This window comes from Pelophylax lessonae (genome assembly GCF_965119305.1).
Source record: "Pelophylax lessonae genome assembly, chromosome: 1".
Lineage (NCBI taxonomy): Eukaryota > Metazoa > Chordata > Amphibia > Anura > Ranidae > Pelophylax > Pelophylax lessonae.
This window is the reverse complement of record NC_138768.1, coordinates 197,142,527-197,168,593: the sequence shown is the minus strand read 5'-3', so window position 1 is coordinate 197,168,593 and position 26,067 is coordinate 197,142,527. Positions and strand designations below refer to the sequence as shown.

General features: G+C 38.0%; 1 protein-coding gene across 1 annotated transcript in view; it reads right to left on the bottom strand.

Annotated features, from left to right (window-relative positions):
• PRDM6 (PR/SET domain 6) overlaps positions 1-25,603 on the bottom strand; it is a 190,267-nt gene extending 164,664 nt beyond the window's left edge. The window contains exons 1-3 of the mRNA XM_082260864.1: positions 25,307-25,603; positions 25,066-25,213; positions 22,893-23,343 (exon numbers count right to left, since the gene is read on the bottom strand). Of these exons, the coding sequence (XP_082116990.1) occupies positions 22,893-23,334 (442 nt within the window). The 5' untranslated portion in view covers positions 23,335-23,343; positions 25,066-25,213; positions 25,307-25,603. The remainder of the gene's footprint in view (positions 1-22,892; positions 23,344-25,065; positions 25,214-25,306) is intronic.
• Positions 25,604-26,067: the final 464 nt, after the last annotated feature.

Below are 26,067 nucleotides of genomic sequence, written 5' to 3'. Positions count from 1 at the left end.
CATGGGAAAACCCACGGATATAGTGGGGGGCTCTCATTCTTTATTATGTGTCTCTGTTCTGCAGAGGTTCTGTTTTATTGCTGTACTGCTGGGCTCTGTGGGGCTCGTGGTTGGTGCGTTAATGGCAGATGTGGGATTTTGGCCGAAGGATACTGGTGCCAATGGGGTGTGGGAGCATCTATGTTGGCATTTACCTCTGTCACTGATACTGGTTGGCTGTTGTGTGTTTTAGCAGCCCCGGTGTATGATGGGGATCGTGGTTGCTGGTTTCTACACATGTGCAGACAGTCTGTCTTCTTGCGTCAGTGTGATCTTGGATGTCTTGCGCATGCGTGACTTCAACTGCAGCCATTGGCGTAGCGGAACTGGCCTGCTATTGGTGGTGGATCGAACCAGGGGCGGATGTAAATAAATTAGGTGGCAGGTGACGCTGCATGAGGACACATAAGTTACTAATCAGGAGCATTGAAAACTGAGGAGCCAGTTTGGCACCAAAAGCAGCTTTAATGGGAAGTCAATTCTGAGGAGTAATGGTGTATGGTGCTATGTATCTGTCACAGGCTTTTCGGGTAAGTGTACCCTGAGTGGTTACTATGATATACAGTTTATCTGCCTATATGGATTGGTTGTTTAGAATGTAATATTTAGACATATTCACTACCTTCCCTAGATGCCTTTTGCTGTGGGCCAAGTGAATAGATGAGGAGGCATGTATACATTAGTCTTGGGATATCTATTGATATGCCTTTACTGTTAAGTCCCTATTGTTAGCATAGGATTGGTAACTCCCATATTCATCAAATTGTTTGGCCCTCATACACCACTATCCTATTGCTCTAAATGGAAATATTTTTTTCGTATCCCTAGATGTGGTTCCAATGTTAAATGCAGGTCACATGAGTTTTAATGGATCGAGTCAGTGGATTGCAATTGGGATTTTAGTTTTGGGCTGATCCATGTATTCTGGGGACAAAGTGCTAAGTAAGTTTCATACTTTTAACAACTTTTGTTTGAATATAGCCTGTAGCCCTGCTGATAGGGCATTCACCTAACTATCCGTGCTCCTTTATATAGGACAATACTAACTGATTGCATTGTGTATATTGGGTCTCAATGTTCTACGCCACACTGCATACCACATCTTTGCAACCACATGGCACACCATTGGCGTCTTTTGGGCTCAAATTGGTGCATGTAAGTTGTCAAAGATGGATGCAGTTTGTTTGCTATATATGATGTTACATTTCCTTATAATTGATTTGTTGTGCTTTTTTTCTTTGGATAGTCTACCATGTCATGGTTTTATAAATATAACTTATCTTGACTTTTTTAACTTTTTGTAATAAAGATATTTTTTTTTGTATGAAATTTTGTTTCACTGTCCTTCTCTGGTACCAGTAAAGTCTGCAAGGTTTAAATATTTGGTTTTTTAACTTTGTATCATCCGCAAATATTGAGATTGAGCTGTTTATCCTACCCTCTCTATCGTTTATGAATAAATTAAACAGAATAGGTCCCAAGACAGATCCTTGGGAAACCCACTTACCACACTGGACCATTCCGAGTATTCGCTATTTATCACCACCCTTTGGACCTGCCCCTGTAGCCAGTTTTCAATCCATGTACTCCCCCTATGGTCCACGCCGACAGATATCCAACGAGCTCCAGGGCTATCAGAGTCCCCCCTTCATCAGGTCTGGAATATGAAAGAATTCTGGTCTGGACTGGAGTATTTGAAAAATACACTCTTTATATATATATATATATATATGTGTATTAAAAAAATATATATACATTGGGACTGAGAGGCTTTTGAACTGTAATATGGAATAGATGCTTCTTATCCCCAATCTATAATTGTTTTTTTAGTAGACTTGGGAATAATAAATATGTGTCCCAATATATGTCCCATTTTTATTGACCACACTGAAGAGAGTTCCCCCCACTTCCTTTCCCTCATACAGCAGAACAGGAAACACAGGGAGCGATTGTCACCAAGACAGGAGGATAGAGACAGCATTATTTACCTGACAGAGGTGGTAATCCTCCCTTTTCTTACTGAAAAAAGAAACTTGTTTTGTTGGGAACAGACAAAATAGAAGAATCTTACAGCAGTTTAATCTCTACCCTGCTCCACCTCAGTAAAAGTTGGGTTTTAATTATTTATATATTGATCCCTAATTGAGCATAGCTGAGTTTTTTTCTATTATGTATTATTATAGTACAGGGTTTATATAGCGCCAACAGTTTACGCATCGCTTTACAACATAAGGGTAGACAGTACGATGACACTACAATTTAAAGAGATTGTGAAGTCTTTTTTTTTTTTAAATAACAAACATGTTATACTTACCTGCCCTGTGCAGTTGGTTTTGCACAGAGCAGCCTGGATCCTCCTCTTCTCGGGTCCCTCTTCAGCGCTCCTGGCCCCTCCCTCCTGACGAGTGCCCCACAAGAAGCAGCTTGCTATGGGGCACCCAAGCCAAGCTGCCCCACCATGTGTCCATTCAGCCATGGAGCTGTGGTTCAGCCCTCCCCCTCTCTCTCCTGATTGGCTAACTGACATTAATTGACAGCCGTGGTAGCCAATGGCACCACTGCTGTGCCTCAGTTAATAAGGAGGGAGAGTCCCAGGAGGCCGAGGGACTCGTGGACAGATGAGGCTCAGGTAAGAATTAGGGGGTGCTGAGGAGACTGCTGCACATAGAAGGCTTTTTATCTTAATGCATAGAATGCATTAAGATAAAAAAACCTTCTGCCTTTACCACTCCTTTAAGTAATATTACTGCGGCAGGTTGGCTCCCCTGGGTCCAGCGACATAGACCATTACTAGTAAAAAAAACACAAAACAATAAAAATGACATAAATCTTTCCCGGAGTTAGTAAACGCAATAACTTTTGCGCAAACCAGTCAAAATACGTAGCAGAAAACAAATTGGCCTAAAATGTTAAAAAATCTAGATTTTTAAATTTTTTTGTGGGAATGTTATATATCGGAATGTGAAAAATATAGTTTTTTTTTCAGAATTGTCGCTCTTTTTTTCAAAAATTAAAAATCGTGCAGGTGATCAAACACCATAAAAAGCTCTATTTGTGGGTAAAAAAGGACGTAAATTTTGTTTGGGTACAGTGCCGCACGAGCGCGCAATTGTACGTTAAAATTACGCAGTGCCGAATCGCAAAATATGGCTTGGTCAGGAAGGGGGTAAAATCTTCTGGTCTTAAAGTGGATAAAAATACGCTCATTGAGAATTTTTTTGTCAAAGACAAGTAGCTAAATACATTTTGTCCTAAATATATGACAAAAATTTAATAAATTGGATATTTTTTAACAGTCAAAGTAGAAAATGTAAATTTTTCATAACATTTTTGCTCTGTTTTTATTAATATCGCAAAAAGAAAAAAGCACAGAAGTGATCAAATACCACCAAAAAAAAGTCCTGTTTGTGGGGAAAACAAAGACATAAATTTCGTTTTGGTACAGCATTGCATGACAGCGCAATTATCAGTTAAAGTCACGCAGTGCCAAGTTGAAAAAAGCGGCCTGGTCATTAAGCAGCAAAATCCTCTGGGGCTAAAGTGGTTAATACAGTAGGAATCAGAGGGCCTTGCTTGTTAGCCCTTACAATCTAAGGAATTTTTGATAATTTATATAATTTTTTGAACATTATAAAATAGTCTAATAACTATTCTTATGAGCATAAAAATTTGTTGCATGCATAAAATGATTATATTAATTCAATTCAAATTTAGAAACATTACTTTCTTATCTCTCTGGGGGTACGTTTTTCATTTTTAACACCTAATAAAGTGAGAAATCAACCCTGTTGTATTGACACATTTGTAAGGCTAAACATTTACATCTATTAGAAAAAATAGCAAATAAGAAATGTAATATATATATTACATACAGTGTACAGTGTGTGTGTTTTTATTACCTGTTAGGCAAGCAAATTAATCAATAAATATAAATTATTAGTTTACATTTACTTACACACAACAGGAAGTGAAATCAAGTCTATTTTCCACTCATTTTGTTGAGTCATATACTACAAAGTTTTAGGTGCATTTGCAAAGCAGAGCAATCACAGCATTTTCTTGTTCATTCAAATGCAGTGGCTTTCATTCTAATGGAAAACACAACACCATTGACAAGAACCCCAAGATATCCATGCAGCGTTGTCTGAGATCAATAGATTTTCAAGTAGTTCTGTACCTATAAAGCAGAGCTTCATGCAAATAGCACGATACACAGCCGGAATATACTGTACATGTGTTTACTGCAGATTTATATACCACCTCTCTGCCTAGAGCCTGCTAATTTAGCATCATCTTTATCCAATTAGGAGGACATTGATGCAAGAAATGGTAGAGTTATTTTCCTGGCTGTTCTGTCTGGTAGAGGTGTGAAAATTACAAGACTAGCTGAAAAGAAAATAGGTGGTTTAACCCCTTCAGTCCCAGAAGGTTGTACCCCCTTAATGACCAATCCATTTTTTGCGATACGGCACTGCGTTGCTTTAACTGACAATTGCGCGGTCGTGCGACGCTGTACACAAATAAAACTGATTTCCTTTTTTTTTCCTCAAATAGAGCTTTCTTTTGATGGTATTTGATCACCTCTGCAGTTTTTATTTTTTGTGCTTTAAACAAAAAAAATACCGACAATTTTGAAAAAAAAAAAACAATATAATTTACTTTTTGCTATAAAACATTCCCAATGAAAAAAAAATAGAAAAATCGAATTTCTTTATCAGTTTAGACCAAGTTGTATTCTGCTACATATTTGTACTAAAAAAAATCCTAAAAAGGATATATTAATTGGTTTTCGCAAAAGTGATAGCGTTTACAAACTATGTGATAGATTTATGGACTTTTTTTTTATTAATTGTTTTTATTAGTAATGGCGGCGATCAGCAATTTTTAGCGGGACTGCGACATTGCGCCGGACAAATATGAAGATTTATGGACTTTTTTTTTTTATTAATTGTTTTTATTAGTAATGCAGGGGATCAGCAATTTTTAGCTGGACTGCGACATTGCGCTGGACAAATATGACACTTTTTGGGGGACCAGTGACACCAATACAGTGATCAGTGCTAAATAATATGCACTGTTACTGTATAAATGACACTGGCAGGGAAGAGATTAACCTCAGGGGCGATCACAGGACAATCGCGGGAGGCCGGCAGCGATCGCAGCTGCTGGTTCAGCGGACTGGCTCCCGCTGTGTCTATTTACAGCGGGAGCGTGGCTCCGGTAGCACGTGCACGCCCTAGAGCCTTAAAGCAAAATCATGTAAATATATGTGATTTTGTGCTTGAGGGCCGCCCTGCCTCAGTATATGTACAGTGGGTGGTTAATAAAGATTTATTTATTTTAACTCTGTAAATACCTACTTTTTGGGTGGTTTTAATTGGCTGAAATCACACTGCATCACATGAAAAGTAGTGCATGCACTACTGTTAAAAACGCACTGTGTTTGCTATCTGCTTTTAGGTATGGTTAACTTTACACTGACACCCGCTGTAGATTATGGATTATGTATATTTATCATGAGTCAACCAATAATTGTGTCATATTCTAATATACTAACCAAAGGGTATCAAAACACGTGTGTTTTGAAACATATTTTAGAAAAAAATGCAGTTTTAGGTGGCTGCAAGATTTCATGCGCATATGTGGGGGGAGAATATTGTATAATGGTGTTCAGGAACAATCCACTGTAATTGTTCGATGGTTTAAACTATTAATACATCATGCAAAATAGCTTGTAAAATATCTATCTACCCAAACAAATAAGTATATTATAATATATAATAACCATAGCTGAAATACCATAATTCTAATATGTACAATTAAAAATATGCACATGCAGAACTGATAATATCTTTATTGTGGCAATGGGTGATGGAGGTTGTGTATCAGCATCTTTGTTAACCAAATTAAGGGCAGCTGTGCAACATTGCCTCAAATTAGTGGACAGTGAAGTGTATTGTTAACTTTAGTAAATCAGGCCCTGTATGTGTGAGAATCTGTCTGACATGTACATATATTGCAATTTAACCTAAGAATAATAATTTAGTTCATTAAGCACAGTGAAGCAGTGCTCGCTTTGAATACCCAATCATGGAAGATGATTTAAAAAACTTTTTTTTACATAGCCCTGAATTGCTAAATGAACTTTTATTTTACTAAGTAAACATTCTCTACCTTTTTAGCAAACCAATGGATAGAATATGTTTCCTGTGTATGACTGATTTGCATGGTTTTGTCTTATGCTTCACAGCATAAAAATATAATTTAACAATGTAATTTTCATTTATAAGGTATATTTATGGCACGTGTGTGGACTCAGGCTAACACGCATGTGTATAAGTGTGCCCCATATGCAGACCTTCCATTGTAATGACTTAAAATAATGGTTTCTCTTGACAACTTGTATGGCAAATGAAAGCACTTTTGTTCAATCCAGCTCGGGTCAATAGTGATCAAATGTCATTGTCCATCCCTTGAGGCCTCTTGAGCGGTCTTGTTGAAATCCATTGCTCTTCTCAATGTACTTGTTAGTGACAGGTGTCCACACACAAAAACTGCTATAATTGGGGACTCAATGGCAGTCGGTGTAAAAGGCCAACAGCGAGATTTAGGAATGGATTGTTCATTTAAGCATAGAAGTCATTGCTTTCTGTTATTTTGGATGGACACTATACCTTTAAGTGACATCTTTGTCAACAAATGCTTACTGGGATTATCTAATACTGTACTAACACAGATTATATTTAGAGCTAATTTTTTTTCTAGTATACAATGTCAATATCAAACAGGATTATATAGAGAAGCAAAGCATTGCTGATGTGTAAGGATGACCATAGACAGCCTGATCCCATTCCTATCTGTCAGAGCCCACTACAACGCTCACTCAAGTATAAGGTAATTCCGGGGCATCACTATTAGACAATTGTATAATTCATTGGAAAATCTCTGAGCAGTCTGACAGATCCTCTTCTCAATGAGAAATCAGAATGAAGATACCAGTGCGTCTTCAAGTCACACAAAAACAGAACCTGGTCCTGGCACTTGGCAAACTGGACAAGTGTTTCCCTGTCCACCATATTTAATAAGACATCTGCCTGTCTCTGGCTATTGTAAACCATACCGTCTAATCTAGCTGAATTTACTACACTTCGATGTGCAACTCGTCTGATGTACTAAAGCGGTGTATACACAGATAGCACTTTCGTTTTCTCTTGCAATTGAAAAGAAGGAGGGTTGTCCAGGATGCACAGAGATATGCGCATTTTACAAAAATTATTTTTAATTTATGATTCATGTGCAAAGCAAATTCATGTTCACTTTAAATACCCAATCAGGTATGGATAAAATAAGATAAAAGGAATTTGCTTTTCACACGAATGAATAATTGAAGTGAATATTTGTGCATTTTACTGTATGAAGATTCTCACCTCATTCAAAAAAAGCAACTTCATAATGTCCAACTAGTTGGAAAAACTCTATGGTAATGATTTGCTAAAACTGGAGGATGCAAAATTTTGGTGCAGCTCTGCACAGAAACCAATCAGCTTCCAGGTTTTAATGTCAAAGCTTAATTAAACAAGCGGAATTTAGAAGCAGATTGGATACCATGCACAGATGCACCAAATTTTACAATCTCCAGTTTTAAAAAAATCAACCCCTATGTGTTATAAAAAAAAATGTTCCTGACATCTAGAATACTTATCATTGCCTTATTGGGTACCCTAAAGCCTGGTACACACTTTTTTTTTTTTTTTTTTTTTCAACCCAGCAGGCAGAACGATAAAAAACGGAGGAGCTTGCTGTAATAACTAAGCAATGTTAGTACAGCACTCTCCCCATTGAGCCATTGTGTTCTGACAGGGGGACTGCCCCCTCACCAGAATGCAATGGTCATTTCTCGCAGCTATTGGCTGCCAGTGCTGATCGGATGTCGACCAGACGCTTGTTTTCCAACATGCCCGTTCGACAGGCTGATGGTCACACGAATCGAATGTCGGCTGGTTTATGTTGAACTGGATGACCCATGTGTACCAGTCCATGTGTACCAGGCCCAAAACGACTTGATCCTTGCCTACATGTTATACTAGGAGTTTAGATGGGGCAGAAGTGGGTTGTTTTTAGCCAGCTTTTTAGAAAACATGCTAGATTTAATCATTAAAAGATTGCGATCTCGATTCAACTTCCCCCACGATCTTAATCCAGCATTTCTATGATTCAGCCAATTATATTTTCAAGGATAGGGGAGAAGCATGTGATAAATAAATTTGGTGCAGCGCTTAAAAATGAAAAAAAAAAAGTCCATGTGTTAGATAAATAAACAAAGTCCTACGTGTAACCAACTGCTGTGAACTGACGATCCTTTCTTGATTCAAAAGCCTACTGTAACAGTGCGATGTGTCAAAACACTCACCAGAGAGCGAATAATATCCAGCATTCAATTATAAACACTTGCGCCCAAAGTGTTGCACAGTGCTCTTTATCCAGATTCAGAATTGTGAGAGAATCGTGATCTTTCTTCTAAGCAAAACAATTGTGATTCTCATTTTATCCAGAATCGTGCAGCTCTACTAAATGCTACAAGTCAAAGTGAAGATTAATAAAATGAGATCAAACGCTTGCATTCTATTATTGGGGTTACAGCCATCAATTTAACTGTTTCCCAAAACAATTCCATTTAAGGCGTGCAATGAATGATAACTGTCACATTTGCTTGTGCTCTTAACTGAACTGTCAAACCATCAAATAGCTGGTATCATAATGATCACATGTGCTGCATCATGGCAACTGCAGATCAAACAGAGGCCAAGATGGCAGCTTCTTTGGCTGCAACGAATAGGAGGATTGGTGAATAAAGTGATGATGTATTTACATGACATAACCTATCGTGTGCAAGAGTACATACTAGATCATTGCTTTATCTTATTCACTAAACTCTGCAAACATTTACTTTACAAAGCAGAAAAGGTGCAGGATTGTTCACTTCAACCATTCAGTTATGCAGATTTAAATTATCCAATCGAGCATCCACATTGTTCATGGAATAATATTCATACATTGGTCATTAGGGTGCGAAAAATGTTAACAGTTTTTCACAGACTCAACAGACAGAGCAGCCCATGTGCCTGGAATTTCCTTATTTAGATTAGCACAATGTATATGGCAACCGTCTAGGTTAGGATTATGGAATACATTTCAGTTTTACATTATTCTGCCCTGGCTGAGTAAAGAACAGTGGAAAAACAGTGGACCTGGTGCCTTTTATCTATCCCTGATTCTATAATATCTGAAAGCTGCAAAGGGTTAGTATCTCTTCACCCTGTCCTGTAACTGGACATTGCTGACAGTTATTGAAAATTACTGCTCCCAGAGTGCCTTCAGCATTGAATTATAATGTTAACTTGCCCACTGACAGGCCTCGGCAGAAACATGTTACTTTATCTTGTTAGTGAACTGCTACATATTGAAGTATTTTTTCTTGTAGACAGATTCCCTGTAAGAACATTGGGTGTGAATTACTAGTTTGTACTCCACTCACTTCAGATATGGTTTAGGGGATTTTTTTTTCCTGCTGAACCTTATTAGTAGAGATGATTATACTTCTATAATTAGTTACACCCCATATTTACACTGCAATTAATGAATTTCCCTATCCCACACTCCGCACACATGCTGGTAGGTTAATTGGACCATGTCTATATTGGCACCTTGCATGTGTATGTATGAATGTGAGGTAGGGACCTTAGATTGCAAGCTCCTTGAGGGAAGGGACTGATGTGAATGTATTATATATATGTAAAGTGCTACATAAATGTTTGGCACTTTAAATACCTGTCATAAATAAATGAAAAATAAATACTATCGGCTATACATGATGTTGTATGTGCTGCAGAAATTAGGAGTCAATTAGTATTTTTTATAATTAGTATTATTAATTAGTATGTAATAGTATTATATACTGTATATATTAGTATATTAGTATACTAGTACTAGTGTACTAGTATATTAGTATTAATATTAGTATATTATATTAGTATATTAGTATTATAATTTGTATTATTAATTAGTATATAATAGTATTATATACTATATATATTAGTATATTAGTATACTAGTACTAGTGTACTAGTATATTAGTATATTAGTATATTATATTAGTAAAGTATATTAGTATTATAATTAGTATTTGTGATTTGCCAATAACATACAAGCAGTGTTTGAATGTTGAACTAGACCAGGGGTCTCCAAACTATGGCCCTCCAGTTGTTCAGGAACTACAATTCCCATTATGCCTAGTCATTTTTGTGAATGTCAAAGTTTTAAAATGCCTCATGGGACATGTAGTTCCGCAACAGCTGGAGGGCCGTAGTTTGAAGATCCCCGAACTACACCAATGGGGCAGTGTTTATTTTTTAGTTATTGCTACTTTTGGCATATTAAACTAGATCAAATGATCAGCTAATGTTTAGGTTTGTTGTTACTTTAGCCTTAAATTAGATTAAATCCTTCAGTCAGTGGAAATGAGATGTAAGTGCATGTCAGACAAGGTAAATGCATGCAGTGCAAACATCCCTCTAAGGCATCTTAAAGCTGAACTCCAGACAAGCAGATGAGTATGCAGATGAAATACATATACATGAAATGTTTTACCTGCCAAAGCAATTGCAATTGCATTCAACCAGTCTTCGGACCCAGGCATCCTTGCCAGCCAAAACAGCCAGAACAACGACCTTACTTTTCTCTGTTATAGTTAGGCAATATATGCTGGTCAGTCACTAAACTACACTCAGTCTGTTAATTGGACAATAAAGGAAAAGCAGCAGACCAATGAGATTACCACTCTTGTCTCTACTGCAATAGAGCTATGATTGGTCCCTCCCTCTCCCAGTCTGAGCGCTATTGTGCAATGGGAAAAGGAAGCTGACATCAAGAAAAAATTAAGAATGAATGCTAAATAATTTTTTTTAAAACTACTTTCAATGAATACATAACTCGATTTGTGTTATATATGTTATAGCTTCTTGGAGTTCAGCTTTCCATTAAATCTACTTTCCAGGAAAACACTAGACTAGCTTGTTTTTATTATTTTGACATTCAGGTGATCTAATCTAAAAAGGAAAAACAGAGGAGGAAACCGTAAAACAACATTTTCTATGAAGCAGCACTTTTTAACGTGTAAAGTGTAGAGAACCAATGCGCTACCAATAAAAATAGTAAAGCTAAAAATAAAGTGTGTGTGTGATAACAAATAAAGAAAAAGTTGCCAATCTGTGTAGTGTTACCACATACCAATAAAAAATCGAAAAATAATATAAACCGGCACTATTTCTAATGTGTAATACAATAAAACAATCTCAGAGCATATAACATTTTTTTTTTTTTTGGGGGGGGGGGGTTGGTTAAAGTGGGATAGGATTAAAATTGTTGCTAGGTTTTTGTTGCTGTCTATATCTATTCAAGGTAGAATTTCCCTTCACTTCCTGTCCTAAAGGCAAAGCAAGAAATGTAAAAAATGTGTTTCAAATTTGGGTAATATCTTTTAGATAGTTGTCACTGAAATAGTATCCCTACTGGAAGATTTTCCCTTACTTAAGGGATGATTTACTAAAACTGTAGAGTGCAAAATCGGGTGTAGCTGTGCATGGTAGCCAATCAGCTTCTACTTCAGATTGTTCAATTAAGCCTTGAAAAACAAACCTGGAAGCTGATTGGTTTCTATGCAGAGCTGGAGCAGATTTTGCACTTTCCAGTTTTAATAAATCAAGCCCTTAGTGTTGTAGTAACAAATGTAAAATTCCCTATCTCTTTCTGATACTGTAGCAATGATCACCAATGATCACCCTACAGAGGGGGTGAATCTCCCAGACCAGTGGGGACACAAACAGAAAACCTTGAAGGGGATTCAAAACTTCCCTACTCTAGCCAAAAAGTTATTTCTTTAGCTATAATTTAACCTAATTTAACCAAAGCAGTAGAGTAAACCTGGGAATACATTAGTAGGATTTCATTTTAAGAACATTCAGTTGATTTTCTAATTGTTAGTGGGGGTCAAATTGATGTTTGTTTTTGACCGCAGTAATGGGAAAATTCAAAGGAACAATGTACTAACAGTGTATGTGGGTTTTCTTTCAGTTAAGCCCATTTGCTCCAAAATCAAACTTTTGAGCTACTTTCGGACTACATTTGTCAAGCCTTCAAATGCACTGAGAATTTAAATTCAAAAATCTACTAGAGTATACCCATCTTAGGTGGAAGGTTGCCTGAAACCAATGATTTGTAAAGCCAGCATTGGCTGATGATCAATGCCTTTGTGTGGCACTATGGCTCTCATGTTTGGTAGGGTGTTGCTTTTTCTCAATCATTACTAGAGGCCAACACAATCTGGGTAGCTGCAGCTGATTATAACAATAAGAAAGTTAGTTTGGGATTTTGAATGATATCTGTGCTGATGAAGATGAGGAGGATGTGCTTGATTGTGACCACTGTGCTTGTCCTACAGAAAAATGTAATGACATCTCATATATTGCTGTATATGGCAGCAGTTTCCAATGTGGCTTGGTCTTTGTTTACATACACACTGCATGCAGCAATAGATACAATATCCAATCATGAACAGAATGGACAAAGGTTCCCATGCAATTTCCCCAATGTCCCCTAAACTCATACCAATTGAATCCATCTTGACATCTTAAGAAGGAGCAGAAAAACAGCATCTACAGTAACAAAGCTTGCCACTTTAAGAAAAGCCGTACAACCAGATAACTTTATTTTTTTGGTAATATGTTACGGCAAGTCACCTTCTTCAACACCACCTTCCTTTACTGATATCTCCTTATGAGCACCCTAAGGCCCCTTTCACACGGGCGGTGCGCCAGACGGAGTCCTGCTCAGCGGTGGATCAATCCGCCGATCCCCGCTGAGCAGGTGGAGGACAGTTCCGTCTCCGCTCTGTGTGCAGAGACGGAGCTGTCAGATCCCCGCTGTCCTCTATGGGAAAATCGGATGAGAACGGACCGCCTGTCCATTCTCATCCAATCTGATCCGATCCTCCAGACGGATGGAAAAGAGGGTTTCTATCCATCCGGATTTCATGGAAAGGATCGGAATCGGATAGCAGCGGGTGTCAGCGCTGACACCCGCTGCCCCATAGGGATGCATGGAGCATCCGATCCGGTCCGCCTGAAAAACTGACCGGCGGATTGGATCGACCGTGTGAAAGGGGCCTAAGGCTCCATGCACACTGGCTTAAAAATTGCTGCTACTACAGGAGTTTTGTGTTCTGCCTGTAGAAACAGCTCAATGTTTTCCTATGTGTCCATGCACATTAGAATGATTAGAGACATATTTTGGGCTAAGCATTTAGCGGCAGGAAAAAAAAACCTTCTCATTTGCGTTTTTGATTGGAGCTTTCTGGCAGAACAAAAACGCTATATATGAATGGTTTTTTTTTTCTGCCAGGGGAACTGTCATTTTTTTTTAAGCTCAGTGTGCATGGAGCCTGAATCAGTTTCCACATCTCATCTGTTATAATACCACAATGTTTCTCAACTCCGGTCCTCAAGTACCCCCAACTAGTCATGTTTTTAGTATTCCCCTCATATGAAACGGCTGTAGTAATTACTAAGGCAGTGAAACTGATCAAATCACCTGTGCAAAATAATGGAGATCCTGAAAACATGACATGTTGGGATTACTTGAGGTATGGAGTTGAGAAACATTGCAATACCACATCAATGTCATCATAACCTGACTCAACAATAATAATGAAAATAGTGCGAGCCCCAACATTTGTCAAGGGTGCCCTGATCGCTGCCACTAGTTTAAAGTCTAAATGTTTAGCACATTCAAAATGTTGGGAGTTTTCATACAGCTCTTCTTTCTCCATAACTTTGTCTTGCTTAGACTTTTTTTTTTTGCAAAGCCACAAGACAGCGCTATTCTAGATGAGACTGAGATGAGGACATACCTGTACTAAGAGTGGCTTGAAAAAAGAACATAAGGAGTGAGTGTTAACTTCATCATTCTGTTTTAACTGGGATGTTCATCAAGTTTTCAAATTTTCTATATCATTTGCTTTGCCGGGATCACTGTTTGGAAACAGAAGCATTCTTGCTGCTACTGGCACTATCCTCCCAGCTCCAAATGGGCGGAATAAATTATTTAGTACAGCTTCTTTTACCACCACCATTCTTTCTATAGAACAAATACCACGACCAGACCTCTGTTTTTCTACACTGATTGCCCAATTTGACACAAAAAACAATCACCCACTCCAGCAACCCTCAAGACTGCAGAATTGTGTAACCCCTAAAACGCATTGGTTATTGACTTTAGAAAACAAAAAAAGTTAACCCAGACCTTATCCTTTAACTAATCCATTTTTTTGTTGCTCTGTTGTTTCCTAAACAACCTGACCTGTTTTTTAGGAGTAGCCTGAGTTCAGCTTGCAAACCAACCACCTATTTACCATAATATCAAGAATAAAAAAGAATTCAGAGCAACGTAATATAACTGTATACTAATATTTTTAGGTAAAGTTGATCCAGGGAAGATTTGATTGCCTGTTGGGGATCGGGAAGGAATTTTTTTTCCTCCCACTGGAGCAAATGGGATCATGCTTTATTGGGTTTTTTTGTTTTGCCTTCCTCTGGATCAACTGTGGAACTGTGGGTATAGGACAGTGTATATGGAGGTTTTGTGTGTGTGCGTGTTTTTCTGTGTTTGTTGAACTTGATGGTCTTGTGTCTTCAACCAGATAACTATATAACTATGTAACCTTCATCCCATGTACTCTACAGACAAACTTCTTTCACATTTCATTTTTTTCTATAGCATTTTATCCCAAATGGCCCCTTGTTTCCGATGGCCACTTTTTTAAAAATCTTACACGGCAGAGAGTGTGAAAATGTTTGCTAGCTAACTGTCAAGCCAAAACTGTCAGAGACATATTGTTAAGTGTTGCAGTCCAAAAGAGTGGACACAATAGGTGGTTTATGTTAATATAAAAAATTAGGAAAAAAACATACAAAACAGATGTTATTTGTTGCAAAGCCAAACCAGCGCATTAAGCCATGGTGTTACTTCAGAGAAACTGTTATTGTTCTTTTGTTTAACTGTTAAAACCAGTCCAGGGTCCCCTTCCAGTTTTTCTCCCTAATCCTTTTGCACTGAGGCAGGGCTTACATTATATGAGTATACAAATATGCATGTTCCGCGTTGCACTTTACTACACGTTAGCATGCTTTTCGTTACTTTTTTTGCCAAAATCGTAACACAGTCAGCAGAGCCAGACGAGTGCTAAAATGTAATAAAGTACAGCAAAAGCTTTATAAAAGCTTTATAAGAAGAGCTTTATAAAAAGAGACCAAGCAATGCTCAGCGTGGAGTCCTGGTCAAAAGAAACGAGCGAAAACAGGATTTTCTTTTCTTGCACATGATTGGATGATTGCAGTACAAACATCTTTACCTAATTTATGTAGCTCAGTGAACATTTACTTTGCAAGGTGAGCAGTCTCTATTCGCTTAGTAATACAACCCAAATGCATACATATAGCACACCTAGAGATTGATGTACTAAAACTAGAGAGTGTGAAATCTTGTGCAGCTCTGCATAGAAACGAATAAGCTTCCAGATTTTTTTTTTGTATCAAAGCTTATTTGTACAAGTTGAATTTAGAAGCTGATTGGCTACCATGCACAGCTGTACTAGATTTTGCACTCTCCAGTTTTAGTAAATCAACCCCCTAGTGAGAAGAAGCTAGTAGTAAACACTGACTATAAAGAAATGCACTGTCTGTGCCTATGGTTGTAATAAATGGAGATGTACTGTGGCTGCATTTGATTAGAGTACTAAGAAACGTTAGGACAAAAGTGTTGATTTGCAGTAGAAAATGTCTATCTATCGTATTAAATAATATGAGTCTATGATGACTATAGGGCCATACACACTATAAGATTTTCTGAAGACTTTTTCCTTTAGACTTACCAAAACCATATAATATGAGGTCAAACCTAAACACTTTCAATTTGTATGAAATCTGGCAGGCCCTTGCACTACATAGAAAAGGTAAATCTGAAGGAAATCTAACCACAAAAGTTGGATAGTGTGTATCCAGCTTTAGATTGTCACGTACAAGTGAAGATTCAACATTGGATTTTGGCTTGCACATGATTGATTGACATGACCCCAGCTTTTGAATCTCTTTTTAATAAGTGAACATTATCTCCTTTAGTAAATCAGCCCCAGACAAAAGTGCTGGCTGTAGTAAGTACCGGTGGTTGGCCACAAGGGATGATGGAAGGGTAGCAAAAAACATCAAATAAAGCATACAAGATCACCAGAAATATTCAGTGTTACCTAAAGCTAGAAGCATCAGATAGGTTAGTGTAATCTGTATTGAATTCTGGCTTACATGAACCAGTGTATTTATACTTAGTAATCAACAGTGGAAAAATCAATAAATGGTTTGGAAGTTTCTGTTTGAATTTCCAACTTTTAGAATGAGAAGCTGTTGACTGTGTATGTATTGGTAATATTTACTCAAAATTGAAGAATTCATAGAAAGGCTAGGAGCAAATTGAGTGCTAGGATATAACTGAATATGCGACTGAATATATGACTGGGCACTAGTGGTAGTAGTGGAAAAAAATGTACTTTAATGGTAAACTTCTGGGGCAATTTAACTTTCGCATACACAAACAAAAGCACGCACGCACGCACGCACACACACACACACAATACTCCCATTATAATAATCTATCCCCAGTTCAGTTGGCTAAATGTGTCATATAATAAGATTCAGGCAGAATGAAAAACTAGAATTACAACTGACGAAATGGCTGATATATTAAATTAAGGATATATACTCCAACCTATGTTCACTTGAAGTACCCGTACAGGATCAGGGCAGGGCAATCTCTGCCCTTTGTGAATTTTCCTGAAAATTAATGGACGGGAAGGACTTGCTCACACCATACATGTGTGGTGGTGTGCAGAAAAATGCATTTCAGCCGACATGCTGTGAACAAGTCCTTAAAGTTACCATACACCAGTGACATGTATAGATTTTTTGAATTATAATGACTGTCAATGTCTATGGTAAGGTGAATGAGCAGTCTGTATCTGTCCATCATCCCTGCATGCTATGGTTATCCTCACAGGCCACGTCTAGCACTTTTAACACAAAGGACATATTGGTATTAGTTGGGCTATACACATATAGTGAAAGGATAAAACAAAAAAAATAAATGAACAGCTTTTGGGCCATCTGATTACTTCTGATGAGACTCTGTCTAGAATCTGTCTTTTAGGACTTTGAAGGCTGAGGTGACTTATAAAGAAACTTGGCACTTCTGGTATAGGATGTATAATTACCTTTACAAGTACATTGTCCAATATGTATAAAGAATTACTGATGGTAAAGCAGGGACTCTGCACATTATTGTCAGCCCAATAAACAATGTTCTAAGTGTGTTGCTGGCAATGTGGGTGATGTGTAGAAAAAAAATGTATTTCCCAACAGATATAGGCTCACAAGCATCATACTATCAGGGAAGGATAACATGGTGTAATATACTGGATGAGTGTATTGTTATTCAGCTCTAAACAGTTTGGATCACTTTTCATTGCCTCGTTGTATGTTTGATACAAATAGAGCTATATATGGTATCCTATGATGATGATGATGATGATGATGATGATGATGATGATGATTAAAAGATCTGTACTCACTTGTAACAAGAGTGGGAGAAGTTACTTTTTTGCCTTATCTGCTTAAGCATTGGAAGTGAAAACCTAAAATTCCTCTAAACAATTACTTTAGTAAATCACCTTATATGCCTGCAGACAGTATAGGTATTGGCGCCTAACTACAGTACATTTGGAGCCATGTCACATATGAACCATACATAGCCCATGACCATGGAGTAATTAATTTACAGCATTTATATAGTGCCAAAATGTTTGTGCAGCACTTTACAAAATAAAGGCAGACAGAACATTTACAATAAAATTTAAATATATGAGGTTTAGGGGGCCCTGTTCACGGGAACTTGCAATCTAAAAGAATAAGTGCAACTACCCAGTTATGTATGAAACAATGATTACCTGCTAGCCTGAAGATCTGGGAAGTTGTCAGATGTAGATTGATTTATGTTTAACACATACACATTTCAGAGCCTCTACAAATATATTGTATATAACAAGGCCACTTGTTCGTTTACTACTCCTAAATGGTTTACCTATACCTATTATCCATAACAATATTTATATTACTTTTTATCCTATGTATTACCTGTAACCTATGATCCGGAATACCCATAACCAGCTACTTATATTACCTATCACATTGTAGATATTTTATAGTTAATTTTATCCTCACAAACTAGCCTCTAAACTATCAAGGATGATATAAGATAACTTAATAGATACATAAAATGTTATATTACTTTACAAAGAGAGTGATTGAATAAAAGAAGAAATTTTCACTCATGTACAGGGTAAAAAAAAATGACAGGAACGTTTTCTGCACATGAATGGATATTTGATGCACACACACAGGTGCACTATGCTGACAGTGAAAATCACTCCTTTAGTAAATCACACCTAACTGTCCAATAGCATAATGGTCTGACAATAATTTAATATGCAAGTGAATGAACAATTCCACACTTTTACAATCTTAGGCATTAAGCTTGCTAAATACAAATGTAGACAATGATATATTAAGGTATGTAACATAAAAGAAAATAAATTATCTAAATGTTCTAACCCCATAAAGTTTTAAGGATACAACATTTTTATGATGCCCTTTAAGGTAATTTAAGTCTCTTTTTGCTCTAAATTATAATTACTAATTAGACTGAGAATAACAAATTGAAAATAGCATTGCTAGATAATAATAAACCTGTAAGGTTGAAGAATTGTATCAGTAATCCTTTTTAGAACCTTGCAGAAACCTTTCTGAGCCTAAAGTGGCTGAAAATAGTGGGTTCCTTCTAACTGTGTATAGGACAATAAAACTGTATACAATGTAAGGTACATTAGCTACCTGTCAGGGTATAATTTTTACCAACTGGCTGTGATTTTATCTATGTAACTATTCCTATTTTAGTCCTATTGAGTCTGTAAAAATCCTATATGAAGTCTTTCTGTCCCTTTTATTTCCACTGTATGGGCAAATAAATATATTTTCAAGGCAAGTGTGGTTGCATTTCCATGGATTGATTAGATGAGTGAATGAAATGTTTGTTGTCAGTAGGAGAAGGTTGAAACAAGAATATTGTCTGTATAAAGCCAGCACCCCTGGCCCTGAGAGACCCCCATATACAATGTACAGATGATGAATAGGAGCTGGGAGCTGAGATCGATGCTGTCTCTGTGCTGGCTCCACTCTCTCCTACAAAACTATAGAGCAATTAATTGTGGCTTGTCCCCTCATCCTTCATCTCCTTGTGGCACATATCGATGGAGATTACTGCTGATGGACCATTTTATCACCTTAAATAAACAGCCAGCACCTTTTTCTAACCTCACTCTAATATATGACTGCATACCCTGTGTACAAGGGAGGGCCATGGGAGAAGCCATGCCAATAGCTCAGTGTTATGCCACAAACACCAGGCCAACCACTACCACGTTGAAGCTGATTTACTAAAGGAGTTACGAGTCTTCACATCATAAATTGTGTGAATATTTACTTTAATTATCCCATTATGTGAAAAGCATATTTCTGTTTTTTTTTTTATTATTATTATTTTTATTATTATTATTATTTTATTATTATTATTATTATTATTATTATTATTTAATCTACACATAACTGGATATCTAAAGTCAATAGTCAAACAATTTATTTTCTAAAGATTTGTCAACTACTTTAGCAAAGCAGCACAATGACCTCATAGTATGTATTAGTGTATAACTGTCAGTTACTTGAGTCTAGAAGATAGTCAGTGCACTAACAAGCTGGTGCCATTGAAGCTTCCAGGCATTGTGTAGCTGCCCTGCTATTGTTATGGGTGTTCAGTAACTTGGACAGTACAGTCCTTCCCTGGTGGCTGGTCCTTCTCTGTGTTTGGAATGACCTATGCACCCAGCATGAGATGGATCACAGGGACAAGTCATTATGATGACCTCTGTCTTTTAGGAATATTTCCTGTGATACAGAAAAGATTGCTGGTAGCCACTAACATGAATGAGCACCACTCTGACAGCATTAGATCACTGCAAGTTTAGTAGAAGTTTCAGAAAAGACCTCTCTGGCAGCATCATCCAATGGTTACTAATCAGTTTATGATTGTCATGGACCAAATTCTAATAACTAAGCAGCTGCCAGCATGATAGATAGATAGATAGATAGATAGATAGATAGATAGATAGATAGATAGATAGATAGATAGATAGATAGATAGATAGATAGATAGATAGATAGATAGATAGATAGATAGATAGATAGATATTGATCTAGCTTCACTTCTTACCTATATACTATGCATTATAATTATTTAGCAACTACCAGTTAGCAGATTAGAACCAATACCCCAGACTGTTTTTGCATCCATGTGCTCTTTACCATGCTATGGTCCTCTGAAGTCACTCTGAAGTTTCTATGTAATTAGCTGATATAATCACAATCCTAGTGTCCTATTCCAATAGTTTACCCTGACCGCAGATAGACGCAAGTGACTGCACACTGAATGCCACACACCCAATACATGCCCAGCGCTTCACTATCCACCCAATGTATGCTCAGTGCTTCACTATCCACCCCATACATGCCCAGCGTTTCACTATCCACCCCATATATGCCCAGCACTTCATTATCCACCCCATAAATGCCCAGCGCTTCACTATCCACCCCATACATGCCCAGCGCTTCACTATCCACCCCATACATGCCCAGCGCTTCATTATCCACCCCATAAATGCCCAGCGCTTCACTATCCACCCCATACATGCCCAGCGCTTCACTATCCACCCCATACATGCCCAGCGCTTCACTAACCACCCTATACATGCCCAGTGATTCACTATTCATACCATACATGCCCAGGGATTTACTATCCACCCCAGACATGCCCAGCGATTCACTATCCACCCCATACATGCCCAGCGATTCACTACCCCCATACATGCCCAGCTATTCACTATCCACCCCATACATGCCCAACAATTTACTATCCATCCCATATATGCCCAGCGATTCACTATCCATCCCATATATGCCCAGCGATTCACTATCCACCCCATACATGCCCAGCGCTTCACTATCCACCCCATACATGCCCAGCGCTTCACTATCCACCCACATACATGCCCAGCGATTCACTATCCACCCCATACATGCCCAGCGATTCACTATCCACCCCATACATGCCCAGCGATTTACTATCCACCCCATACATGCCCAGCGATTTACTATCCACCCCATACATGCACAGCGATTTACTATCCACCCTATAGACAAGTAGCAAAGCTGAGCCTGGATTTCTTTATGATAAACTATACGTGAGACAAAAAAAAAATATATATATATTAATAATATTGTGGTCCTTACTAAGATTATTGTGATTAAAAGAGGCTAATTATTGAACATTCAAACAAGTATATTTAAAAACTCTGTTGGTCCTCATATACACATTACTTGCAATAGCGTAAAAACTTTAGAGTTTAAAATATATATATATATATATATATATATATATATATATATATATATATATATATATATATATATATATATAATATAGATCTATCTATCTATCTATCTATCTATCTATTATATAATATATATATATATATGTGTGTGTGTGTGTGTGTTATATTTTAATAATAAAAGAGAGCTCGAAATTTGTAGCAAAAGTACAGAACCTCTAACAGAATTTATTCGTTAAATATATTTTTGTACACATATACAGCGAGGTCTAATTGCCGGTATATGTAGGCGCCATAACTGTAAAGAAAAACCCTGTTATTTATTGATTATAGGTCCTATAAATATTTGGTATTATAATTATTTTCTAGCCTCAAGCGCAGGTAATTCATTAGAATCCTCCAAACTACCTAAAGTTTCTGATACTTGCTGTAGTAGGAAAATTCCAGTGTATTATTTTTTATTTAGTAAAAAATGTTACAACCAATGAATAGTGAAACATTTAAAATATTTCATTTTCCTCGGTGAAAGCAGTAATGGCATTATGCCGTTATTAGGCTAATATTGAAAACACTTTACTAATACATGGAAATATGGATGAGACAAATGAATGACAAATAGAAAATATGTTATGTGTTTAATGTAAGAATGAAAAGGAAATTACCGCTTACTGGATAACTTTGCTGAGAGCGATTATATATATATATATATATATATATATATATATATATATATATATATATATATATTCTTTGCATAATTAAAAGTTATTGCACTGTCTATTGATTTGCAACATATTATGTTTAACAGAAAAAAGGTAATATATAGCTTCTTAGGAGTACAGTTGTCATTCAGTGATTTTTATTTAATTCTTTGTATAATTTGTATTGGCATACAGCAGGAAATGTCGGGTTTCTGGAAAGTGGATGCTCAAATACTGAAATAATTTATTTAATCCTAGCAGCACCACTCTCATATCAGCGATAAGAGCATGCACATATGGCTGTTGTTGGATATGTGATGATAAGTACTGATGTGACTTTTTGTGGTTTGGAATGTGAAGATCAGTGTACGGTGACACCATGTAGTCAGGTGCCCTCCTTCCTCCCAGATGACACTGCCACCCTCCCCTCCCCACCACCAACACTCTGCACAGGGCAGTAGGTGTGCTAGGCTCTAGGTATTTCTTGCAGGGGTACTTACTGTTGTTGGGGTCACTGGTGGGGTTGCTCAGAGGGATGATCTCCATCCTTTGTTGGCCATATAGATAATAGTCCAACTCCTCGGGGGTACACTGGATGCGGCTAGAGGCTCCCTCCTGACAGCTGGGGAGCACCAGGTCTTTCCTTGGTGGGCCTGGCAGTTCCAGGCTGGATGCTGGTCCTATGACTGTAGGTATTGGAGTGATTCCGGCCAGTGATGAGGGGGCAGAGGGTGCTGATGTCGGGGTAGAGGAGGTAGAGGAGGTGGAGGACAGGGAGGCTGGTCTCAGGCGGAGGTTGTCAGTTGGAGGCTCAGGGAGAGGAACGTGGCTCAGGACTCCAGCCTTGACATGTGTCTGGGGGAAGAGCTGCTGCCAGTGTTGGAGGTACACCGGGTCCACCTTCAGGAAGGCAGATCCAGTAGCCTCCCCGGGCTTCAGCATGGCCAGGACCTGCACACAAGAAAGCCATCAGACAGGGTTCATCCTCATAATACAAAGTGCAATATACAATTCTCCATCCTGTCTTATTCTATTCTACTCCCTTTCCTATTCTATTCTATTCTATTCTATTCCATTCCCTGTCCTATTTCCTTCTATAGTTATCTATACTGTACTGATTGCCATACAATGGATACAATGGATACAACTTAGATCTCATTCTATATTGACTTCCCTGCAATGGACACAATGTATATACTCTACATAGCATTCTTTACTAGCTGCCCTGCAATGGGCACAATGTTTTACTCTACATATCATTCTTTACTAACTGACCTGCAATGGGCACAATGTATTACTCTACATATCATTCTTTACTAACTGACCTGCAGTGGGCTCAATGTATTACTCTACATGTCGTTCCACTGACCTGCAATGGGCACAATGTATTACTCTACATATCGTTCTTTACTAACTGACCTGCAATGGGCACAATGTATTACTCTACATATCATTCTTTACTAACTGACCTGCAGTGGGCACAATGTATTACTCTACATGTCGTTCTTTACTAACTGACCTGCAATGGGCACAATGTATTACTCTACATATCATTCTTTACTAACTGACCTGCAGTGGGCAGAATGCAAATATCCTTCATCCAATTCTATACTAACTACCCTGCAATGGGTACCATGCATATACCCTGAACTCTGTCCGGTTCTTTACTAACTGCCCTGCAGTGTGTACAATATATATATATATATATATATATATATATATATATATATATATATATATATATATACATATATATATATATATATATATATATATATGCAGATATATATTATATATATATATATATATATATATAGATACAGCTTAAATCCGACTTATTTTATACTGGCTGCCCTGCAATGGGTACATAGTATAGATCTTAGTCTATATTGAATGTCCTGCAATGGGCATAAGCAACATAGTCTAGACTTCCTTCTATATTGACTAGGCACAATGTATATATCCCAGAACTCATTTTATACTGACTAGGTACAATGTATATACCCCAGAACGCATTCTATAACGACTAGGCACAATGATTATACCCCCGAACCCATTCTATACTGACTGACACAATCTATATACCCTAGAACTCATTCTATACCGACTAGGTACAATGTATATACCCCAGAACTCATTTTATACTGACTGGGCATAATGTATATACCCCAGAACTCATTCTATACTGACTAGGCACAATGTATATACCCCAGAACTCATTATTTACCAACTAGGCACAATGTATATACCCCGAACCCATTCTATACTGACTGACACAATCTATATACCCCCGAACCCATACTATACTGACTAGACACAATGTATATACCCCAGAACTCATTCTATATTGACTAGGCACAACGCAAAGCCTAGATCTCGTCCTATATTGGCATCCATGCAATTGGCACAATGTAAAACCTATACAATGATATGTGCATGGAATACCAATCTGTTGCATACTGTACCTGCCACTGCCCAGTGTAGCTCACTACTCAGAAGCTGCTGTCTAACACTCTTGTGCAGGTAAACTTTCCTAAGGAATGACCTGCAATGGGCAAATATCCTTCATGTGCAGGTAAACTTTCCTAAGGAATGTAGCCCACCCTGCACACCAGCTGCTGTCAGTGGTAATGCCAAGTGCCCAGTGTGATATTACAGATATAGGAATCTTACCTGTGTGTGATCCCTCCAAGCGATGTCTCCGAGGAGGGGGAAGAAGTCCAGCTCTGTGCCGGGGATATCCAGGACTAGGAGAGCTAAGTGCTGTGAACAGTCTCTGGTCACACTGTATCTCTGCTGGGCTCAGCTTCCCTCTGATCACCTTGTGCTGGGCTCTGCTTCCCTCTGATCACCCTGTGCTGGGATCAGCTCCCCTCTGATCACCTTGTGCTGGGCTCTGCTTCCCTCTGATCACCCTGTGCTGGGATCAGCTCCCCTCTGATCACCCTGTGCTGGGATCAGCTCCCCTCTGATCACCCTGTGCTGGGATCAGCTCCCCTCTGATCACCCTTTGCTGGGCTCTGCTTCCCTCTGATCACTCTGTGTCTGTGCTGGACTGAGTTCCTCTGTGATCACTCTGTGTTGTGTCTGTGCTGGGCTCAGCTCCTCTCTGGCACACTCCTGCTGCACACGTGGGCTGCACCAAACACGAGTGTCTACTCCACTCAGGGGGGAGATTAACCCTTCCGCCTGACACTGAGCCCCAGATAGGTAATGCCTGCAGATTGCAAGCTCCACAGCTCAGTGGATGTCTTATTTCAGAGTGACGTGCCTATATTATGCACCACTGAGGGCTGTGCTTTCCTATGATCACATGTATACTGTACAACATGTCATCTTTCTACAAGCAGCACATGGACTGGAGGTAAATGGCTTATTCAAATCTGACACCTGCAGACCTCGATACAGCCTGCGATTTGTTGCATTTTTATGTCAAGTGTACATTTTATATTCTCTATCATTGGGTACTTTATTGCAGTACCTCATTGTATAGAAACTAATGTTTAGTAGCCGTTGGTCCCATATGAGTTTCATGAAATGAAATTGTGTTTATTCATTTCTATCTGAATTTTACATTTATATTAAAAACTATTTATTCATAGTTTCCCATTTGTTTTATAAATGTAGATCTGTCTGTGCGTTCTTCCCAGCATGATTGGAATTAGAATACAGCTA